This window comes from Drosophila serrata, unplaced genomic scaffold (genome assembly GCF_035046125.1).
Source record: "Drosophila serrata isolate PLE 108 unplaced genomic scaffold, ASM3504612v1 contig_228, whole genome shotgun sequence".
Classification (NCBI taxonomy): Eukaryota; Metazoa; Arthropoda; class Insecta; order Diptera; family Drosophilidae; genus Drosophila; species Drosophila serrata.
Genome location: NW_028257126.1, coordinates 474,657 through 497,730, shown reverse-complemented (window position 1 = coordinate 497,730; position 23,074 = coordinate 474,657). Strand labels below are relative to the sequence as shown.

At 38.1% G+C, this 23,074-nt stretch overlaps 2 protein-coding genes across 2 annotated transcripts; one reads left to right on the top strand and one right to left on the bottom strand.

The window, feature by feature from the left end:
• Positions 1-2,943: 2,943 nt before the first annotated feature.
• BomT3 (Bomanin Tailed 3) lies at positions 2,944-3,991 on the bottom strand. Its single transcript, XM_020957329.2, has 2 exons — positions 3,859-3,991; positions 2,944-3,304 (listed from the first exon to the last, which is right to left on the bottom strand). Exons 1-2 carry the CDS (start codon positions 3,947-3,949, stop codon positions 3,048-3,050), a joined length of 348 nt encoding a protein of 115 aa, XP_020812988.2. The 5' UTR covers positions 3,950-3,991; the 3' UTR covers positions 2,944-3,047.
• An 874-nt stretch (positions 3,992-4,865) lies between these two features.
• BomBc3 (Bomanin Bicipital 3) lies at positions 4,866-5,643 on the top strand. Its single transcript, XM_020957402.2, has 3 exons — positions 4,866-4,939; positions 5,012-5,053; positions 5,113-5,643. Exons 1-3 carry the CDS (start codon positions 4,882-4,884, stop codon positions 5,304-5,306), a joined length of 294 nt encoding a protein of 97 aa, XP_020813061.2. The 5' UTR covers positions 4,866-4,881; the 3' UTR covers positions 5,307-5,643.
• Positions 5,644-23,074: the final 17,431 nt, after the last annotated feature.

The window sequence follows — 23,074 nt, the reverse complement described above, 5'->3', positions numbered from 1 at the left end:
GTAATTCTTTACATACATATTTAGTTTACAAAAGTAACAGTGTTAAAATCGAGAATAACTTGCTGCTGTCGTGACTACAGATTTCTCGGATTTTTAACACAGCTCTTACAGCCTCCTCCGACAGAAAATAAAAGGCTCTGCCTGGAAAATGCATAAACTGCAAGTAAACTTTAGCCTTCCCTTTTCCCATGTGTTTTTCACAGTAGAGCTTCGAACTTCCGCCTTGCAATCGTTTTGCTGCATCCTGGCTTTGGAAACTCTTACATTGAAGGACTTTAGTTGGGCGTCCTTTCATGGAGTAGGATTCAAATTTTGGTAACTCTGTGGTTGGTTCATGCATACCTCATTTGGCCTATCCTTGCTGCAAATCGAACTCATTTGATAAGAGTCCTTTTTCCAGAATCCTTTTGATTCCGATTTATGGCCTGCTAAAAGTCCTTTCAATCGGAGTTGCTATAAGTGTTACAAAGTCTATTTAAAATGTTCCCAAGAACAAGCTACATCGCACAAATGAAAATTCCATGGAACAGTTTTCGATGCTTTAAAACCTTGGTGATATTTTTGGCATTTCATTTTATGCTCTTAGTTCTTAGAGGGAATATATTTCCAGTTACAAAGTATGGGTCACAAGTTTAAAAATTAATTAGGAAATATAATCAGTTCGCTTACCTTGAATGGCAGACAAAAAAAAAAATACGTAAAGGTAAATTATATCGACTGCGTTTTTTTATACAGTTTCCCGAGCAACAGCAAACTTTCCCCAGGATGATGCATAAAGTTGGCCATTTTAAGAGTTGCTCACGTCGCAAAGCGGCAAGGTGGCTGGGGATGGTCGAAGTTAATTTCGCTCGCGCACTCGCTTAGTTTTTACCCGAAGCTGGGAAATTGAACGCTAATGGTTCCGTGGTACATCCACCTGCCACTCCATTCTGTCACTTTTCGCCTGAAAATTGCTGGCTCGACTTGTGGTGCTGCTGTTGCTTGGCAAGCGCGTAATTGAAGTAGTCCTGGGAAGTGGGAAGCCGGGTCCTATTAGTTCGGAGAATGCAGTGTAATGGAGCAGACAATATTTCCTATGCATAGAACAGTGGACGAACAGGTGGCTTTGTCGGACCTTGCAACGAATCATTTGACTCGATTTACCCTGCCTTTTGTGACTTATTCAAGCGGCAAAGTTCAACCGCAGGGTTGAAAGAAAAAAATTGTCAACCTGTCATTCGCAAAGGGAACCCAAAGAAACGAAAAAAAAGAGTAAAAAATACCCCAAGAAATAAGCTGTTCACCTCCCCAAAGCTTAATTAGAAATTCTTCCAAGAGAGCTTAAGTATAAATATGACACAGAAAGTTCTTAGAAATTTTGATTGAATATAAAACCGATTTTCCTGAAAGGAATATATATTTTTGCCACCAATAAATACATCTTTGACACATGAGACTTAAACCATACATATAATGGAATAGTCTGACAAAAGGATAATTCCATATTTCTATCCGTTTTTCTGCTTGAAGTGCATTCTTTAATAAAGATAATTGAAATTTAATAAAGGGCAAAAAATCGATTCCGGGTCGCTAAGTTCAACCAAGCTCGCCAAAACCATTGTTCGGCAGATAAATCGAACTTTTAATTGAATCAATTAAGTGGCGATGGGCTTCTTCTTCCCCCATCTTTTTGGGGAAATCCGATGCGATGCATATTTAACAAGGACGAGCCTTGTAATTAAGAGAGATAAGTAAAGGGAGCCCGAAACTTTGAAATGCTTATCAATTATTTTCATTTGCCTTCCGCCCACAAAAGTTTCCATGGTGTCCTGTTCTCTAGGAAACTAAACTATAGAATGAAAGGAAGGAAGCCCGAGCCTTGAACTGAGCAATTTCTGAAAGAGCAAATGCATTTTCCCAGTTGTTTTTCAGCTACAGAATAAAGAGCATGGCCAAGTAGGTATGAATTTATTCACGAATTGCTTTAAATTAGATTTCCACGAACATCAAATTCATTACTTTTTAATCAAAATTCCGCCTATTTTTCTAAGAGAATGTTGGATCCCATAAAATGCAAATGGTTAGCAAAACATGAATATGAAAACGCATAGTATGAAATAAATTAAGAAAAACGGAAAAATACCCTCCGGGTAATATTCACTCAAAGAGCTGGACTGGCACCGGCCAACGGGCCAATTCATAGCGCGGAAACACATACCACTCAAAGGGAATTTCATTTTACAATTTATGACTCTGGGCAATCAAATCAGAAAATAATTCCGTACCTGCCATAAAATTACCATTCCAAGCTCTTAGCACTGAAATGCTTATAACGAAGTAGTAAAAGTACAGGTCCTTTTTGATTTTTTAAAGGAATATTTCGAATAAATATAGAGTCTGGTGGAGTAGAGCATCAATAACGAGGGGAGTCTATCACTATGAGGGTTTCTTGTTAGAAAAATTATATAAAAGGGTGATTTTGAAATCACTATGGGCTTAGAAACCTTAAAAAATTGTCTAAGAATATGCAATGCAATTTTTTAGGTCCCAAATTCAAGAAATATGTTTATATTATATTGCATTTACACTGTCATTGTAACTTAATTAATAAGTCAACGAAGAATTTTTATTTTTATATTGATTAATTTTCAAATTGTTCATCAGTATTGTTTTTAATTCTCTAGCGCAGTTTGTGATTATAATTAAGAAAAGGACTGATAAATTAGGTAGTTCATTTCTATTTACTAATTAAAATTAAGAAATAAATGTAATAAGTTGTTAATAATTTATCAATGTTTGTGATTATAATTAACACAAGGACTGATAAATTAGATAATTCATTTCTATTTACCAATAAAGGTAATAAATAAATTTATACAAATTACTAAAAGTTGCATACAAATGTCCCTTAATATTTTATAAAAAGGGTCGATGTCATAAACGTAATGATAAAACACACAATTATTTCTGTTTTGTATTTGTTTTATTCTATTAATGGGAAAGCTAAATATCAGCTGACGGTTGGTCATTTGCGGTATTTAATGACGTAAAGCCCCTAGATTATATACTCATCCGCTTATAATCTGCGTTAGACCGCCGTCATCGTAACCACCTCCGTAACCGCCGCCGCCATAGCCACCGCCACCGCGACCACCTCCGTTGTTATAGCCAGGTCCGAAGTTACCCGAATAGACTGGACGCCCACCGCCTCCTCCGCGGCCGCCACCACCTCCGTTGTAATAGTTGCCACCACCTCCTCCTCCTCCTCCGCGTCCTCCGTTGACCCCTGTGTAGACTCCAGGTCCCTGGCCTCCGGGCGGATTACCTAAAAGTGTCGGTCGAATGAGAGGTTCATGCGGTTACTTAATTGCGCGAAATTGGTTTGCGTTCTAAATGTAATTGCAAGTTTATATAAGTGTCAGCAAAGTTCACAATGCTTTACCACATTTCAAAATTAAATAATAAAAAACAGTTAAATTATGACATCTTCATAGCATTAAAACCTTGCTCATACTTTGCAGAAAACTAACAGATAAATTTTTCGTGGGATGTTTAAACGTCTAACAAATAATCAATTCCTTTTCAAGAGCTTCAAATTAAAATACATTAAGTAATTGTTTTCAGAGTCAACAACTATGCACCTATACACACTAAGGCAATATTTTCTAAAACAAGTTCTAAAAAGACTCTTGCTTTCGCTGTATTATTTGTTGGAAAAGATAAAAAACTTGCACCAAATCATCAAGTCAAGTTTCAATAAGCCCAATAAACAATATTTGGGAGTGGGCTAACAATATCTGAAATATTACTTTCTTGGCTTACATTTTTGTGTTTTTTCTTTGCTCAGCTTTGAAATATATTTTCAGGGGTCAAACTTACAGTCGTAGCAACCGCCGCCAATGTAAACAGCCGCCTCGGTCAGCGCCAGGGCAGTGAGAGCGAGTATTGCCAATGCCGTCAGATGTCTCATTATTGTGCGGATCTGTTGATATGTCGAACTGGTCTGGACCAGGTACAATCGACAGCAGCCGCTTATATACGATGCACTCACCGATCTCCGTTCCGATTCGAACCTTATCGCTGCAGAGAATGCTTCGCATATAAACAAAACGCTACGTAAGTATAAATCTCCACAGGGAATTGCCCACAGATACTTTTAAAAACAATTAGTAGCTCATCAGATAGTCCAGTTGAAGTGTTTACTAGATGCGCTACAGTTATTATAATAAAATATTAAAAATATATGAGCCTAAAAAGGGGGGTTGTTTACATTCATCTCAGATTTTAAGACACACTTCTCAAGAAATCTCTCTTCCTTTTGCAATTAGTTTGCAAGTCACTCAATTATAATGTACTTTCATCCTCTGTAATCATTAAGAACTACTTATTTTTTGTGGTACTTAATTAGTTTATTTTGTGTTTAAAACCATTTTTATTAAATGTCAGTTCGTGGCGGTACATTTTACGTTCTGTTCACGAGTCACGACATTTTAGTACGGGAACCAGTTTTGCTGCGATGGATTGATGGTTGGATGGCTAGGTTGGGGGTGTGATTCTCTGGAATCGCGTTTGCCATTCATGTTTAGAATGTCTGGCAGTAATTGTAAACAGTGCTTTTAGGCGTGACTCTTATAAATTTCATCTGTAGAAGTTCAAGGAAATCAATTACGTAGAATCGAATTGGGGAAAACCCTTCGAAATCTGTTTTTGTGCGGGGGGAAAACTGTTAGGAATACAAGTGTACTATATGGAGTGCCTCGAATTCCGTGTGTTTTGAAAGCAGCGCATTGCCGCTAGAATGCAGGCTTATGCAAATTGATTTTGATTCGGATTGAATTGCCGACCGAGCACACTATATAAGCGGCGTGGTGAGAGTCCAGTCAGTTGTCTATCGGCTCAAACATGAACTACCTGACGTGTGTTCTGCTCCCGTTGGCTTTGATTCCGGCTCTTGTCTGTGGTGAGCACGTCGAATTGATTCTGCTGCCGGTTAGCAGCAGAAACTAATTGATACCTTTCTAATCATTTGCAGCCCATCCCAGCACGGTGGTGGTCAATGGGGTATGCCTGACTTGTAAGTACATAGAAGCCATTGCCATTCCCAATCCTTCGATCAATTTTGTACTCGAACAGGTCCCAACCCGCACGGAGATCCCGTCTATTTGGATGGTCAGGAATATCGTAGCTTCTCCTCTCCAGGCAGCAGTGGGAACGTGGTCATATCCCGAGGCGGTGATGGCAGGGGGCGTGGCACCGTCTACCAAAGAGGCGGCAATACCATTGTGAACGGACGGTGTCAGCATTGCAATGTGGACTTGGACTACTAACAGAGTCACCTTAAAGTCTGAACATTAAGTGGAAATTTCGTAAACATACATACATGTTTATATAGAATATACCATTCTCTTGATCAATCATATTTATGTACAGCCATGACACAAGTTCATTTTGTTAAAAGCCTTGACAATCGTCCGTTCTCCCCCGTCATTCATTCAAAGTCAATGCAATGATTGTGATGGCTTTGACTGCAGAGAGCATCAGTCGATGGGGAATAGTTGGACAAGGAGATGCTTTAAATTCATACAGTGTGTGGGTGCACTTGAAAAAAAATATTCTACTTTCGAAATTTGTAAATAAAAAGGTGTATTACTTTTGTAATTATAATACTAAGTTGTAATCTCTTTCTCTCCTTATTTTTAATTGATGTAGAATTTTGAATCGCATTCGATTAGCCTATTAGCTTAATTGATATATCACAGATTAACTTTCAGATTTTATAAACCTGTATTAAATTCAAAACAAAACAAACTTGAGCCACAAAACACTATTTAAAATGAATGAATTCAGAATAACATAACATAATATATTGTTTACGGTATTGTTCTGTTTACCTTTGAGTGTCTTCGAGTTCTTTTGAGTTTTTCAGTTTGGTTGCCTTGCAATAATGGTTTTTCAGTGTACTTCAAACTGTTTTTTGTGTCAACATTGGCTTTCCCTCTCTGCTTCCCCATAATTGCGCATTAAAGTGACAACAAAAGCTTATCGTGTTCCCAAGCATTCCCTTCATGTTTTAGGTCCCTGAGGCTGCAAATTCAATCTGTTCGAATCGAGAGGAACAACCAGGGACAGTTTTTTGTGTCTTACAAGTACAAACATTCTTTGCTGCAGGTAGAAGTCTAGTTTTATAGTGAAAACAACATCTAGTTCGAATTGTGGATGCCACAAAGTTCGGTATTGTTTTGAATCGTGGTAGGAGGTCGGATGATTGTCTCTAGCCTCCTCTCTGTACTTAAATGGGAGTATCCATATATCCCGACAGAATGCGCGGATGAATGTACATACTTAATGTTATCGATTCGATGCGATGTAAATGTGCGTCGAGTTGCTCCTACAACGTGCCACGTGTCGTATACGTAATACAGCGTGTATATTACTTCAGCAGCAGCAAGCAGAAGCTGAGAAAATATTTCCTTAGAAGTAGCTACTTAGCAAACAATACATATTAAGAGCACACCTCTCGAGGAATGACTTAAAACAAGGAATCTGTTTAAATACACATTAGAAAGGAAAATAGAAGTTCTTAACATAATAAGTACGTTTTGCAAAGGTTTCAACGACACGTTCCTGCATAACTTCTATACAATAATTACAATGTTTAATGTAAAAAAGTCACAAGGCTATTAGAAAAGGATACATATAAAAATTCAAGTTACTTAAAGCTTAATGTTTCCTGATTGGCCAGAAAATAAAAATAAATACAGCAAAATTAAAAAGGAAATGGAATGTTTGACAAAGTTTACGGACAGCGAAATATCTTGTAGTATGGGAAGGCATTTAATAATAATAAATTTTGCTCAGATTCTTTGGCAGATTAGAAGAATAATCTTCAATAATGTCAGGTTTAAACTAATTTTCTTATATAATAAATATTTAGTTATTGTTAGATATTTTATATTAGTATTTTCGTGAGACATAAGCATCGGTTCTAGATAGGACTTTTATTGTAAGATATTAAATAAAAAGAGTTAAGCAAAATATAGCCTTCAAATTTTTAATCGATAAAAAGATAAATATAAGAAGAGAACAATTTTCTAAATTATACTCGATATTTTTTAGTAATTTTTATATTTTTATAAACGATGCTGATGATGTTTTTTCTAATTTACTTCGTTCAATTGTTTAATGCGATATTTTTTAATTGTTAAATCAGCATACAACTTACTTTAAATAAAATGAAGAGAAATCATTTTCCGATGACTCAAAACTCCATAAGCTCAGGATTCCAAAGGAAGCAGGGTAGTATTTGGACCTAGCAACGAAAGGACCTTGAGCTAAACCATGTTCGCAATTGAATTTAGGTTGACGAGTATTTGATTTCACTTCAATTTCTGCTCTCTTGTGCCTAATTTGTGTGGAATTAGAAAGAGATTTTTGGGACGCAGGTGAAAGGCGAGCCAGGTGAGTCGGCCAGAGGCCATGCCGGAGCACAATAGTTGCTTTTCTGTGTTGAATTTTCAAATAAATTTTAACTTTCGCTTTTTGGCCCCCAAGTGCTTCGGCAAAAGCCAACATTGATTTATCCTTGCCACCCGAGGCGGCCGGGGAAAATCGCCTTTGGTAATACCGTCACGTGCTGTTGGAAATCTTACATCTGCCACTGGTTGAGCGTTATTCGAAAACGGCCCCGGCCACACAGCAAATTTACATAGCATGTTTATATTATTATTGTACTCCCCATCGCTCGGCTCGGCTGTCCTCTTGTTTATCCAGCCTTCCGTATTCGGTTTGCCTGGATTGAGGGAGTCCTGGCGCCAGGAGACATTAATAAATAAATTTAATCCGAATTACCAGCATGCCATTATCGAATAAAGGAGAGCTTCTGGCCCTAAGGAGTTGTTTCTTTTTTATCCCCGGTTGATGTCATCATTCAATTGAAACGTAACGCACATTTTTGTGGCTAGCCTTGAATCACAAGGGGCGTATGCGTAATTAAAATCAGGTGTCTGCAAATCAAAGCTTGAATTTTCCCGGAAACCAAGGCAACAGCCACAATAATCCGACTTCTTTGAATGTGTGTGGAAGTGCAAATAAATCCCTTAGGGTATTAAGAAAAAAGGGAAGAATGTAATGAATGAACGAGTAAATTAAATTGCACACTCTTGACTTGCAAGCACTTTTAAGATTCTTTATAAAACATTTCGGATTCAGTTTTGGTTTGTTTTCTTTATAGACTTAGTGGTTAAACAATATATTAATTATAGTCCAGACTGCTAAATGAAAGTGTTTGTGATGTTATAATCTTTAATATCAGCGATTTGTAAAAAGTTTAGCTCAACAAATGCATTGCTCACTAAACTTAAGTCTGACATCTGCAGTAATCCTTGAGTTAAACGTCGCAGGAAACAAGGAGAAACTTTAAAAAGAAATAAGGAGAATGAGAAAAAAAACATCGACTTACAGACAGGTAAATGTTGTAGAAACTTTGAAGACCCAACTTTCTCGAGTGAAAATTCTTATTGAAATATGTAGACGGGGGCTTGAATCTTTTCCGAGGCAGTCGGGTCACTGACATCCGCCGGAGAACTCACTCATTCGAGGGGGAACACTAATTAGGTGCACTTTTGCCCACAAAGCAGTGACTTCCAGACCGTGCAGCCGCCTCTTTAAAGCCTTAATTTATCACGTGTGGATGATGTGACACTGTGAGGGACGTGGCAGCGAATTAATTAAGCTTGGATTCTAAGATTCGTCTTGATTTAATTTGAGTCAATTAATTAATTACGAGACGGCCCCATCATCTTGCCAACTGTCAATTACACTTTTGGTAAGCGACTCGAGCGTAAACAAATTAAGGGGTAAATATGTACACATTATAATTAACTTTTTGCCCAGCGGTACGAGGAATATTAACACTGGCAAGTATAATATTTACATTGCTGGTCTTAAAATCGAGAGAAAGTCAAATCAAAAAGAGACAGAGGGTTTAATGTATCATCTGGGATTGCAGCCGGGATTGCCAAGGGCTGTGTAATTAATTCGCGTGTTTGTACCATTGAGTCCGATTAAAGCCTGAAACGTTATTTCTCTCGCATTTACTGTAGCTGCGCATGTTAAGAATCCAGCGGCTACAAAAATAGCCACTACATCGTCGAATATGAATGGGCCCCATCAAGGATGGGGATTGCAGCTCCACTGATGGATGCTTGAATGTATTCATGACCTTTGGACATGGCCAACTCTCTGGGAACGGTTCCAGCTGTTGCTGCTGCTGCCACTGAAACCTCCCTTTGCTCCATGGCAACTGGAATCATTTTCATTTTGCAAATTCGTATGCCGTGTTCGCTTGAAGCTGCAGCTGATGCAGTTGCACTTCCTGATAATTGTTGACAATATTGTATGTGTGCTATGCCAAGTAACCGTGGCCTTGGTTGCAACATAATCTAGGGAAGTATATCGGAGGAGGAAGAGCATGATATATGGATATGCCGATCAATATCATATCGAGAATTTCCTAAAGTTATATATGGAAATTAGAAATGCTTTAATTGTATGTTTTTAAATTTCTTATTTTAAGCACAATTTACATTTCGATAGAAAACGTATGCTAAAGTTCGGTTTATTAAACTGAAATCGATTTAACGCGCATATGTATATCGCAAAATTTCGATTTCAATATTTCATAGCTTTGCGTTCAATTTCGATAGTATCGATTTGATAAACTCTGTGTTTTTTTTTCTATAACTTGCAGAATAAAATTTAGACTCATCTTAACACTGTTCTATAAATTAATGAGATACTATATTTGAAAATCGATACATATATCGGAACATTAAATATCAGGAAAATATCTGTTCAATTTTGATATATTAATATTTTCCTTTATTCCTAAAATGAACAAACTATAAATAGTTATTATATTAAACATATTATTTTAATAAAATATATTTTTTATCATCTCAAATGTTAATTTATCGCACAAACATGTACCGCTTCCTTGAACTGGTATCGTTAATATATATATATATACCGATATTTCTGTCATCTCTATACCAAAAAAAAAAAAAAATTTCTACTAAACGCCATTTACTAGTTGCATCTTATTGTTATAAATGAGATTCTTTAATATGTTCTTAGAAAAATGATTCAATTGAAAGGAAAATAATCTTTTTATTTACTCTCAGTTTTCAGAAAATCATAACGCATTGTTAGAAAAATACTAAAAGTTGATTTTTGGGTAATTTTTAGCAGTGTTCTTATTTCACTTTTAGAAATTAGCAAGCCAAATGTGTATAAAGATGTCCTTTGAACTGCCAGCTTGGCTTGATGGACGGCTAAGCCTATTCTTAGTTATGATAGTCAAATGTGGCTGCTCTTGTGGATGGACCGACAATTCTGGTGATTAACTAAATAATAGGCTTACCTTTTGCTGTTAATGAATTTACTTCAATTTCACTTGGACACAATTATTCGGTAAATTAGGCACAATATAATCACTAACTAAAGTTGGTTGTCAAGACTCATGACTCTCAATTTGCAAATTAATTTAATGGCAGACTTAAGCCCATGGTTAAGATGGGAATTATTTCCTTGGTGAATTTAAAGTATATAAAGGCTGCATATTCCACTATAAACACAGATAAAGATGTCCTTGGAAGGGATCTTGAATTTGATTTATATACCCAATCCTACATAAATCCCATGGCGACGGTTGTATTTTCTGAAATATTCGAGACTTGTGACCCAAACGGCTGTCAATGCACCTAAATGACACTTTTCCCCGGTCGCCAGTTGCGGCCACCTGTGAATTCAAGTGCCACCTCTGTCTGCACGTGTTTTTTCTAATATATATATATTTCTTTTTGGTTAAATCGTATCAGAGCATTGGCAGTGATTTGTTTGTGACAGCTGCCCCTGTTTTAGCAGGTTGAGTTGGGTCAGCGGATATACATAGTCCATATTGCGGTCAAGTTATTTTTACCGAAGAATTACACTTGATTGAAACTGAATACGAGATGGGAAACAGGAAAATATTTATAACATGGCAAAAAATAATTTTCTCATAATGTTCATTAAAGTATAAAAATTAGGTGTAAAACAAGAATCTGTACTCTAAGCTTTGTTCAATTGCCTCGCTAAGCCATGAACTAATTTATAAAAGTATCCTTGTAGCACTGGGAAATATTATGAACAAATTATAAACTTGCAATAATTCCATTAGAAACTCTAGAATCGAAGGTGAATAGCATTTAAAAGTTCTGTACGAATGGATAATAATGAATGACAATGATATTAAAGGGACCGCCACATGTGAGAGCTCCAAGACAGCCAAGTCCTTGAGCCCAATGACACCCTCCTGGCCAATAAGGGTGCTACGTTTCTAAGTGGGGTTTTCCGCACTCAAGGCAAGGAATTCCCTGCGCAGGAGTAGTAGCTGGCGGTGGCTATGCTCCATCCATCGCGGGAACAGGGGTTAACTGCAGCCATGTGGGACATAAAAGTGCCGAGGCCCGCCATCAGATATATGACTCGACCCATGAGTTTTATGCGCCTGCTGCATCCTATGCCGTCCCGCTGGCACTTTGTTTATGACCCTAGTACCAGGAGCAATTCTGATATATTATAAAGTTTTACAACAATAAGGCAAACAGACTTTCAGTGCTGTTTGTATACGTTTATTGGGTTTCCAGCATAATGTAATATATTTATCATAGAGTTAGTCAAACACAGGCTGCCATTACGACTTCCTGCCGGTGCGGGTGTTATATTAATAGCATTAGTGTACTAGAAACTGCCGTGACAGTGTGCTCCCATTCCGCATCCTGGCTGAGAGGACTTCCTGTCGTCCTTAGTGACGCCTGCCTGTCGCCGCGTGACGGCGCATAAATATCAAAGTCAGTGCCTAATAGAAATCGCCTTCAATCGAAGCTGAGCCAGGTGGCAGGCGGGTTAATAGAGTTCCAGTTCCAGTGGGTAATATCACATCAAAGAGCCTCCGCGGAACTTTCCAATTCTTTTGGGGGCAAACCGGAAAACGAGAAGCCGGAAACTAATTACAAATATTGCCGAGTTCCCAGTTCCCGGCTGGCGATTCTTAAAGCCGGCAAACATTTAATAGGGCAATTGGCGAACATTATTGCATTTGTTGAGCGACTGACCACATAATTTATACAGTCTTTATGCCAGGACAAGTGACACATGTACGAACATATATTAATGGCATCATTAATCGCATGAAATGGAAACTGCTAACAGGATTTTATTCCATTGTTGAATCGCAATTGTATGTGAAAAGTGGACAGAATATTCAATAATGGAAGCATTAATATTTGATGGAAAGTTAGACCATCTTTAAAAAAGATGCCTGGGGCATTTATATAATAATATTACCCAAATTTGTTAATTAAATCTATTTAAAATTCTGTAAATGTCAGACCAATATTTAAGTAAAATTTTTGGTAGGAATTAAATGAATATTAAGGTTTAAAGTTTTTTAAAGATACTCCCTACCTAAATATTCTGCTACCTTATGGTTTTTCCCCTCCACATTTCCATCGCATAAACAACTTTATTTACCAAATTTCAATATCATGTCGCTATATATGCCATTTTTAAGGAAGCTAAAATTTTCACAGACATCAGACACACTCCTTCCCTCTCTCTCTCTTTCTATCTCTCTCTCCCCCCACACACACACTCGAACAAAGTCACACAAAGCACACACTCACGAAGCGCGAAATCACGCAGCTAGCACAATCTTGGCTGCCAAAAAGGCATTGCATACTTCTGAGCGACCAAGTTGTTGCCAAGCATTGCCGACGTCCTGGATTCCACAGATTTACCTACCTCAAGGACTCAGACACTGATTAGGAGGGGAGCTGGATCCCGTCGGACGCCATAAAGATAATTGCTCAAGGATGGCGGCTGCAGCAACTTTATGATATGAATGCTCCTTCCCTCCCGCCAAGGATATGCCGGCATGCGTTAGAGTTGAATGAGCATCGAACACCGCAAGTGCGTGGGAGCCCAACCATGCATACTAATTACTTCTGGTGGTCACCGCGCAGCAGGCATGTGTAAGTGTGTTTACTTAGGCCATTGCCAAGACCAAGGAGTCGAGGGAACGCAGTGTACGCAATGCCATGTGTGAGTTTGTTTTGATGTTCCGCTGGCATTTCGATGTAAAGCGTATTCAGGACAAGTTGCCTGTCTTAGTTACTGCAAACTCTCTGTTGCAGCTTTTCTGACACTTCGCTGGCATTTTGACGGTTAGCACAGATGCCTTAGTTTCTGATATTTATGTAAAAACCATCCGGCATGTGGCTTAAATCCAGACCAAGAGGATGATTAATTAAAACCTTTCAAGGGCAGCTCTCCCGGAAATTGTTTGGTAACAAAAAGAGGTTGTGGGTAACGTTCAGAAAACATTACATAAATTCCAACTACTTTCTGTCGCTAGTAACAGGATAACAGATAGAGTGGGAATATTTTAATTACAAAACATTTTACTATGAATTGTTTAGAACCGCGAATTAGAATTTGCAGCTGCAAGTTCGCCCGGCTCTTTTGAATTGTATAAATTGTGTAAAGAGAGTACTTAATTTTGAATGTTGAATGTTACTTTTTTATTAAGTAAATAATCCTCAAAATAATATGGATTGCTGATCACTGTTATCCATTGCCCTATAGGTCAAAAGCAGATCTTCATGACTTCGTATAGTATCTACCTCCTAGTCCGACGATAATACATCTTAATGGGTAATAAGTCAATGAAGACAATGGTCACAGATTTGTTGTAGAAATAATCAAGAATTTACTAATGCTGAAGTAATTATCATTATTTTGTGGTTCGAATATTTAATAGTTTTTACTGCTTAAAAAGTCCAGGCGATAAATGGGCATTTATTATTTATAGTGGCTTGTTTTGTATCAAATCACTTATATAAATAAAAATCCATTAAAAAAGTGCAGCTGTTTCTATGCAGGTCCACATTGGGTGGTTTAAACTTTAGCCATATACATATTTATTTTACCAGTTTTTAACATTATTAATGCACACTGTTTTCAGTTTTTGTTAACGCACTTAGAAATAAGAAAAGTCCGGAAGCGTGTCCGTAAATGTTTCATTTTTAAAATCTTTTTCTTTTTAAATTGAGCGTTACCCGTTACACATTTAAGTTTTGCTCAACTCTTGTTTGTGGTATCTTCGTTTTTTGGTTTCGCCCTACAAACCGGGAACTTTGACGAACAAAACCAAAGGACATCTTTAAAATATGAATATGTATATTGTATGCATACATACATATAATAATATATAAATAAAAATGTAAGAAACATCTTGATTGTATCGATTTGAATTAAAAATAATTATAATAATAATCCTACACTATTGTCCATGTTATTACACTTTTGTTAGAACTACAATAATAAATAGACCAATCCTAAAAAATTAAAAACATTTTTTTGAATATTTAGTTGTAAATGTACATTCCATAGAAATTTAGGCTAGTGTCATAGCACCACAATTACACAATTTTTACAGATGAAAGCTCTTTCATGATGTTAAGTCATGTCAAATAGCTTATAACCATAAAGCTTTTAAAGGCCATCTGTTGGCGAACTGACCAACTAACCATATTTATTCGTCGTTGCTTCTAAAAAGCTGATAGCTGTGGCACTACTGCAGAGAGCACAGTCGAGCTCATGACTGACATAAGATAAATGCTACAAGAGTTTTAAAAAACGTTACCTTAAATTTAACATTTAAAAAAAATGTTTACAAATCGCAGCGGCCAAGAAAATTAAGGATAACAACAAATGAAGCTTTATGGTATGTGTAAAATTGGAAATAAAACAAACGGCTCTACTACTTTGTTTAGTTTTCCTTTATAAAAGGGTGTTTTTCCGATCCTGCAAGAATGCAGTCATAGAATGGAATAAAACTAAATTGATTTATTTAGAAATCAATGTAAAAGTCAAACTATAACTGCCCGGCTTGGGACCGACCACTGGACCATTCGCAGCCCAGGATATGGGGTGTCCACAACTACGTCCTGGACATGACCCTTGCCCCGGAATGGGGCAACTGGAGTTGTTGGGCTTTCCGCGAGTTCGCGCTTTTGTGCGACGCGACAAAGCACCGGGATGCTGATGAGATGAGGAACGGGATGAGACGAGAAACTCCGCCTGCAGCACTGCGGCCTGCACTGGCCACTGCCGCCTTTGATTTGATTAATTGATGCATTAAGCTCATTTACGCATAATTAATGCCTCTTCAATGTGTGTTTGAAATATGTTTTTTTTTTCGCGAGTTCCCTTTTTTTTTTTGTAATTTTTATTTGCGAAAATGATTTTTCCGTGCGCCTCGTCCTCCGCTGTGCAGTGCAGCATAATCAGGAATTCAAGTCGTGCGACAAATCAGCAACAACAGAAAAACTGATTTTCCAGCCTCGGGCCAGGCGGCGGCAGCAGTAGGAAAAATGGGAAAGCCAAGAAGAACAAGAAGTAGAAGCGGAAGTACAAATTCAACATCTTGGCATGTTTGTCTGTTGACTGACAGTGCAGGGAGCTGTGCATGTGTGGGTGCGGAGGATGAGCGGCCATGGCAGATATGTCCTCTGTCTGTTTGCAGATACAGATAAGATGTCTCCCATATACGTGTGGGCGCTGCATATGCTGCATATAGAGCCAGAGCTATGGTGGAGCCAAAGCCACCTGGAAGCGTGGCAGATGCAGCTACGTGACTCCCCCGCAGAGAGCTCGCAAAAATGCCGATTTCTTTGAGTAAAGCTATACTACACCGGGGGAAAATGGCTGGTACTGGTATTGAATAATTTTATGTTCCAGAAAGCAACATTGTTAGCATAAATGATTAGATTAGACATCAAATTATGTATTTCTTTTATTAAATAATTTATTGAAAAAGTTCATAAGCTTAACTAAAGATGTTTGAATGTGAGCCCCAGAATTTTGAAATTGCCAATCTATAAAACCATTCTATCGCATCCTTGGAGGTATGACACTCTATGTTGTAGGCGAAGATCCATTCGTGGTACCATCCAAGAAGGAAGATCTTCTAACTGACATTACATATTACATTACAGTAACAAATACAATAAATAAAAAGAAAGAATATAAATTAATCGAAATGAAACACAGCTGCTCTTGTGTTCTGAAACAACGGATTAACTGGCATAAAGTCAACTTTCGATTTAATTTAGGCATAGAATTAAAATTTTACTCCTTAAAAAAATAATTAAATAATTAAAAATTTTTATACATATATAGGAACTTAAATAAGATTTCAGTAATAAGGAAGTCAATGATGTCTTCCTATAACCTGGGTTCAAAGGAAATACCTAGAACTTAAAGCAAAGAAAACATATGGACTTTCCAGACGAACTTTAGCCAGTGCTCCTTATACAAAATTCTTAAAAATTTTTCTCAGTGTAGTAGTGAGCGAGAAATGTAAAAGCTGAAGACAAAATGAAAGAAGCATGCTAATGCAAAAACTTTTCCATGTCTTGCCTAATTTGGGTCATTTCCTTAAAGAGCATCAAGCGACACAACCGAAGAGCCAAGAGTTCTGGCCAGAATATATGGCCAAGTGTTTTTAAGCAATGTCTTGGAGCGAAAGCAATTACAGATAAGATCGCCTCATTTGAGGAGCCCGGCTCTGTTTGCCAAGTGTTGAGAATTTCGCTTTTCACACTTGCCACACAGCCGCTGAGTGGCGATAAGGATCGGGCCACTGTCACTTGCATTATGCTTATGGCAAGCACTGCATTGCATTCGGGTTTCGCTTTCCTTTTGCCCAGTGACACAGATTGATGGCAGGCAGCTGATTAATTGCAATTTGCGTCATAATTTCAGCACCCAGTTTGCAGTCAGGCGATTCGCTCCTTCGCTCCTTCTTCCTGGCCATAATGGTTTCCCAAAGGTTGCCTGCCAGCCAGCCAGCCAGGAAAACAGGAAGTGCAAGGCGCTCAAGGAACTCAAGGTGCCGCCGCCAGTCATTGAACTTTGAGCCCCCGAATCGTACACTGAAACAAAACTTGGGAACTATTAAAGGGTTCCATTTCTATATATGATTTTAAGGAAGCTGATTAGTTTATTATCTATTACTATTATTATTAGTATGTATACTTGTTATATAACAAATATGAGGTACCCATTTAGAGTGAAATTAAATCGAACATTGACTTGGCTCAATCACTTTGTTTAACTATTCTAGAATTTATAAAAAACTTTAATTAAGCAGGGCGAAAGGAAGAGAAAAATGTTTTCAAGTGAAGACAAATGATCCTATAAATATGTTGCGCAACACCATAACAATAAAAAATGTTGCTAGGAACATGTTCAACATACACAGAAATCTTATTAATTATTAACTTCCATGTTCATTTTCATATTTTGTTCACATTTATTTTCAAATTAAAGATTTCATTTGAAAAATTGTTAATTTTAAAGAAATTTATTTAAATATATCTGCTTTTTCATCATTTCTGAGGCCCCGAAAGTGCATACATTTTCAAACAAACTTGAAATGCATGCAACAAATATGGATAGTTGTCACATGTGACCAAGCTTCAGCTCTTATAGTTCCTTAAGGTCTGTTGTTTTAAGATATAATATCCTCGTACCATGGACATCGGGTATGAAAATCGGACTGCAATATGAATGCAATTATCATTGGATAAACATACATGCAGATCCTGCGAATAAAATCCCTCCGAAAGTTGTGAAACCTTCGTAGTTACAGAGCGAACTCTCACCCCTCCTTTCCGCTTTAAAGTGAGGTTTGAGTGAGGCCTTCTATTTCGCTGATGAGGGTAATTAAAAAGTTTTCACACTCCCTGGCAAACGGTCGGGGGGCAGCCGCAGAATGCAGCCAAATTGGTCGTGTTGCAGGAATTGTAATCGTTCTAAAAATCTATAGGGCAGGGATGAGCTAGAGATGCATGCAGACTGCTGCCTCAAGGAGCCGGAGTCGCCTGCGACTCTTGACTAATTTCTTAAAGACCAGCCTGCCGGCGCCCAGCCCCATCCTCCTCAATTTGAGTCATCGAGAATGACGACGTCAACGACTTTGACTTTGTGCAGCAAAAACTTTTGCGTCTGCCAAAGTTTTATGACAAATTTTTGTGATTATGCCGAAACCCTCCCACTCCAAGAGCAAAAAAATGAAATAGAGAAGAGCTCAGGCTGGGAAATTTCGTATGCATTTGTTTGCCGGGAATGCAAATTAGATTTTAAATAGTTTTCGGTTTGATTGCAAGGCGTCCTCGGAGCCATCCGTCCGTCCGTCCATTTGCGCAGATCAAAAGCCTAATGCCATTTCAATTTGACTAATTTGAAAGGCCAGGCGGCCTTAAAGTCAACGGCAACTGGACCCCAGAGCGAGCTCGAGACCTCGAGCCAACCCTTAAATGCATTCGGTTTGACTTTTGCTTTCAGGTCCTGCCTGCTCCTACCACGTACCCCCTTTCCCTGTGCCCTGCGCCCTGTTCCCACCCCGATTGCGGCCACAAAAGCAACTAATTAAGAAATTAAAATAAAAAAATGGTCAAAAAATGAGCAAAAAAGAATCGGGGAATGCACTTTGCATGCAAATTTTATAAAAAATTAAACACAACGGCGACGGGCCGAGTGCAGCGGCAAAAAGTGCAACTCTTGCACACCGCCTGACCTCCCGCCCTTAACCCTTTACCCTTAACCCCTGTCCGCCCATTTGTGACGCCCGCCCGCCCGTCGAGTGCAAGGCAACAAAACGATGACAATGACAAAAAATTGCCCGGCTACAGGGAATACCTTAAAGGTCTTCAAAAAAGCGCTCAAAAGCGCTTGCCAAGGGTTGAGATAGGCCTCGCTATATGGAGAGTGGCGAATGGATTGGTAGGGGATTCCCCCCAAAACAAAGGTCTTTGCCGTTGCTCCTTCCCGCCTCCGCCCAGCGACAAATTGCGAAAATCCGCAGCTCCGCTTTCGGTTTTTTGATGCCCTCAAACAGTGTTTTGTTTATAAGTTTTTCCTTTTTTCCGCCATGCATTCCGTTCCGAATGCAATGCAACGGAAATGTGAATGCACCGTAAAGTGAAGTGAAAAATGCACTTGAATTTTTCTATTTTCCCCCAAACTGTTTAATCTGTTCCTGGCTCCTTTTTATTTGTTTTTGTGTGTTTATTGTAATTTTCGAAGGCCAAAAAAACGAGTGACGTAAAAAAGAAGTGGAAATTAAAATGAGCGCAGAAAACAAGCGCAGGCATCATAATTTTCCCAGCATCTCCTCGTACCGCTCCCGAACGGGGCGTGGCATGTGCAGGTACAACCAGGACAACAATGTAAGCGGGCGCACGTCCCAACGCCAGCGCTGAAAGGTGCTCTCTCTAGGGGGGTGGCAGGAGGTTTAGGGGTGGCTAAGGGTTGCTTAGGGGGGGTCTAGGAGGGAGGGGCGGGGCAAGGTGACTTGTTAGCGTGCTGCTTGTTCATCAACAATGCACTGCTGTCGCAGGCTTGACTCCCGCCGAATCCCTATCCCAATCCCATTGCCACTTCCTTCGTCATCTTGCAGGAAAAATTTCATTTTCCATGAGGGCGCCATAAACACACACACACACTCACAAGAGAGGACCAAAAGGAAGAACTGGATTCCAGCTTAGAGCCAGGTCCAAATCAGTTCTGGCTAAGAACTGGATTTTTCTTAATTATGTCCTGGCCGAGGGTCATGTAGAGGGAATCTTGCGAAGAACTATGACAGAGGTTAGGTAGATTTAAAAAGCACAACACTAAATAAGTATCATTAAATATAAAATATATCATTAAATAGAAAAAAAAATCAACAAGTATTTGTTTATTTGTTCAGCTTTAAGTTCTTCAAAGAACCCACTTTTTATCTAGTTTTTAATAAATCCTGTATATACTTTCTTCCTTTTTCAAACGTGCATTTCAATTAGTGCCTCCTCAATAATTATAAATATTGCTTGTATATGAAACATATTGAATATGAAATTGGACAGACATATATTCGTATATTTATATTCAAAAACAATCACAAATTAAATGATTATAAATTTGACTTTTGAATACATTTTTGTAATAACTTTTTTAAAATTGTCTTTAAAGTCCTCCTTCAGTAAACCAAAATATCCATTGTATAAGGCAATACATTTTCTTTTTCTTATAATCATAGATAACTCAATAATATTAAAGTATATAATCTAAGTAGAACAGTTATTGACAGAGCTAAATAATTCTTAAAAAATACATAATAATTAATAATTATACTTGCTGAGTTAACATATTTTTTTATTTCATTAGTTTTCTTTCCAATGAAATGTTAATAGGTCTTTTCTATAAAGGCAAGAGACTTAGTAATATTTCTGATACCACTTTCTGAAATCAATCTTAACTTATATGTTATTTTGTGCAACTTTAGACAAAAAAAAAACTTTTAAAGCACTTTATATAAGGATAATAATACAAATCAATACCAAACAAGGAACTTAAGAACATTACTAAAATACAGTACTGACATTTGTTAAATTAATTATATGATAAATAGCTGTAATAGAGCCTTAAATTATTATACCATGTTTTTTCCACATCCATATTACATAAGTAATTGCTCCTAAGAACTCACAAAAAACCCACTTCGATATCCTTTTGTTGGCTTAACATCTCAGCTATAAGCTATATGAGATTTTAATTAATTTTCCAGGGTATTTAATATTCTCCGCAATCGAGGTGCGCATTCTTTTCTTACACACACACACACCCACAACACACACTCTCTTGGTATACCTGTCTCTTTTACTCACCCCTGCAAGCTGGTGTTGCCGAAAAAAAAGAAGAGTACGAAATTAAAAGAATTTTTGTTAAAAGCGCTTCAAGTGGGTACTATGATGTCGTCCTGGCTCCGCCATCCTGCAAGCCATCCTGTGTGTGTGTGTGTCTCTCTAGTGGGCAGATAGTGTGTGTATGTGTGCCGCTTGAGTCGAAACACCTCGCATACGTCTATGTGTGTGTGGGCGGATGGGTGGGGATCCGCATCCCCTAGAGCCCCGCACCTGAACGCGGGTGCAGTGACACGACGACAGCTCCGACAGCTTCGCGCTTTTGGCTTTGACGTTTGCTGCTTGATTTTCAGCTGTAGCTTTTAATTTTTATTTTAATTTTAATTTTTTTTGTCCGTTTTTTATTTATGTGAATAATTTGCGGGCGACTCGCGACCGTGTGTGGGGTGTGTGTGCGATGTGTGAAGAGGCATGGTGATTTGTTGGCTCTGCCTGTGACAGCCATTTCTGATTTCTGATTTTTGAGGTCCTCGCAACGAACTCTGAAGGATTTTTTATGGAAAACGATTTGAGTGTGACCTTTGGATAATCGAATATTTGGTTAATCAATTCGCGGTCTGCATTGGGTTATGGTTCGTAATGATCCAGCACTTGGTCTTTTATTATTAATTAATTTGTTACCGTGTATATATAGAATTAATGCATGAAACGTGTATTATATTAAGGTATACATATATAGAATTAATGTATATATAGAATTAATGCAGGAAACGTGTATTATATTAAGGTTGGCTATTTAATATATTTGTATAATATTTATTAATTATTTCGTATATATTATTAATTTAATTTTGTATAGTTTCTAAGGTTCTCTGTAATTTCTAAGGATCTTAAAAACTTTCAAAAAGGTGTCTAATAGTATGGAACACAATTTTTAAAGTCATCAAATTCAGTATACATTTATTTAGGATGGAAAATTAAGTATTTTATTTCTATATTTGGGGCTAAAAAATATAATCCTATACAATCCTGTATATAAATTATTAAGCATTTTGCTTAACTGTTTTAAACGATTTATATATATGTTTCCTTACATTTTAAATTATACTACATTTATAATGGCTTATTGCCATACACGTATATAATTCAAAAGACTTCGACTTTTATTATTATTTGATGGATTTAATTAATAGTAAGCAATTTCAAAATTATAATAAAAACAACACTTAAGCTATAAAAAATATATTAAATTAACGGGAATATATCTCTCTTTAATTCAAAATATGCATTTATTTCTACCTTTTAAATTTGTAATTCATTTCATTTATATTTAATAAAAAACCTATTAAATATGTGATTAATCGGCCATTAAGTTAACCTACACCTTTTGCAGATTTCTTAAATGCATCCATTCCAGTTAGCGTATGCTTCACTGTGGGTTATCTGAACATCTTTCCATTTCACTGCCGTATATTTGCCCAAAACCACTTTTTGTGATTTTATTTTGATTTTAATTTTGTTGTGGCTTGTACTTGGCTTTTACATACTCCCCTCACGCTTAACCATTTGCCTTTGGGCCACTGCGATGCCACGGTGCTTTGGAGCTTGCTGCACGGTGCACGGTGCTACCTGGCTTAGCATTTTAGCGATGCATAATTAATCTGCGCGCGCCAGGTAGGAGTCGCAAGGTCGCAAGCTTCCCTTTCACTCCCTTCCAGCGTCGCACTTCAATAAAATATCTTTTATTTTATTTTTAGTGCAGCTTTTCACTGGTGAAAAAATGTTTTTCATGTATCTGATGTAGCTGATGCCACATTTTGGGGGGCGCGCACCACTTCGCTGGGGCAGAAGGAACCACAGAACCGGCCTGGGGGGCAGGGACTCCATATAAAAGCGCAAAAATGTGACGGGCACGCTTGAGTGCGGCACTCGTTCCCTGCTACACCTGCCCAACCCTAACCAGTTTCCTTTTTGGCCAGGACACCAGCAGAGCTGCCCTCCTCCGACGGCCATGTTGTGTATTGTTTGTCAAACAACTTGAGAGCTGCAGCAACTTTGGCTACCTGTGCTCCTACCTACTGTGGGCGTGTGCCTCGATGGGGGTAATGACTTATGGACTACCCCAGATATCTGACTCCGGCCGAAGTTTATCGCGGGACTTTCAGCATCTTGGCCAGCAGCAAGGGGGTTGAGCCAGCCAGAGGATAAGCCATGCATGAGCGCCTTGGCCATTGTTGCGTGGCCTTTTTAATTGGCCAGCCGGATCGGATCGGGTCGGGTCGGGTCGGGTTAATGTTGCTGCAACT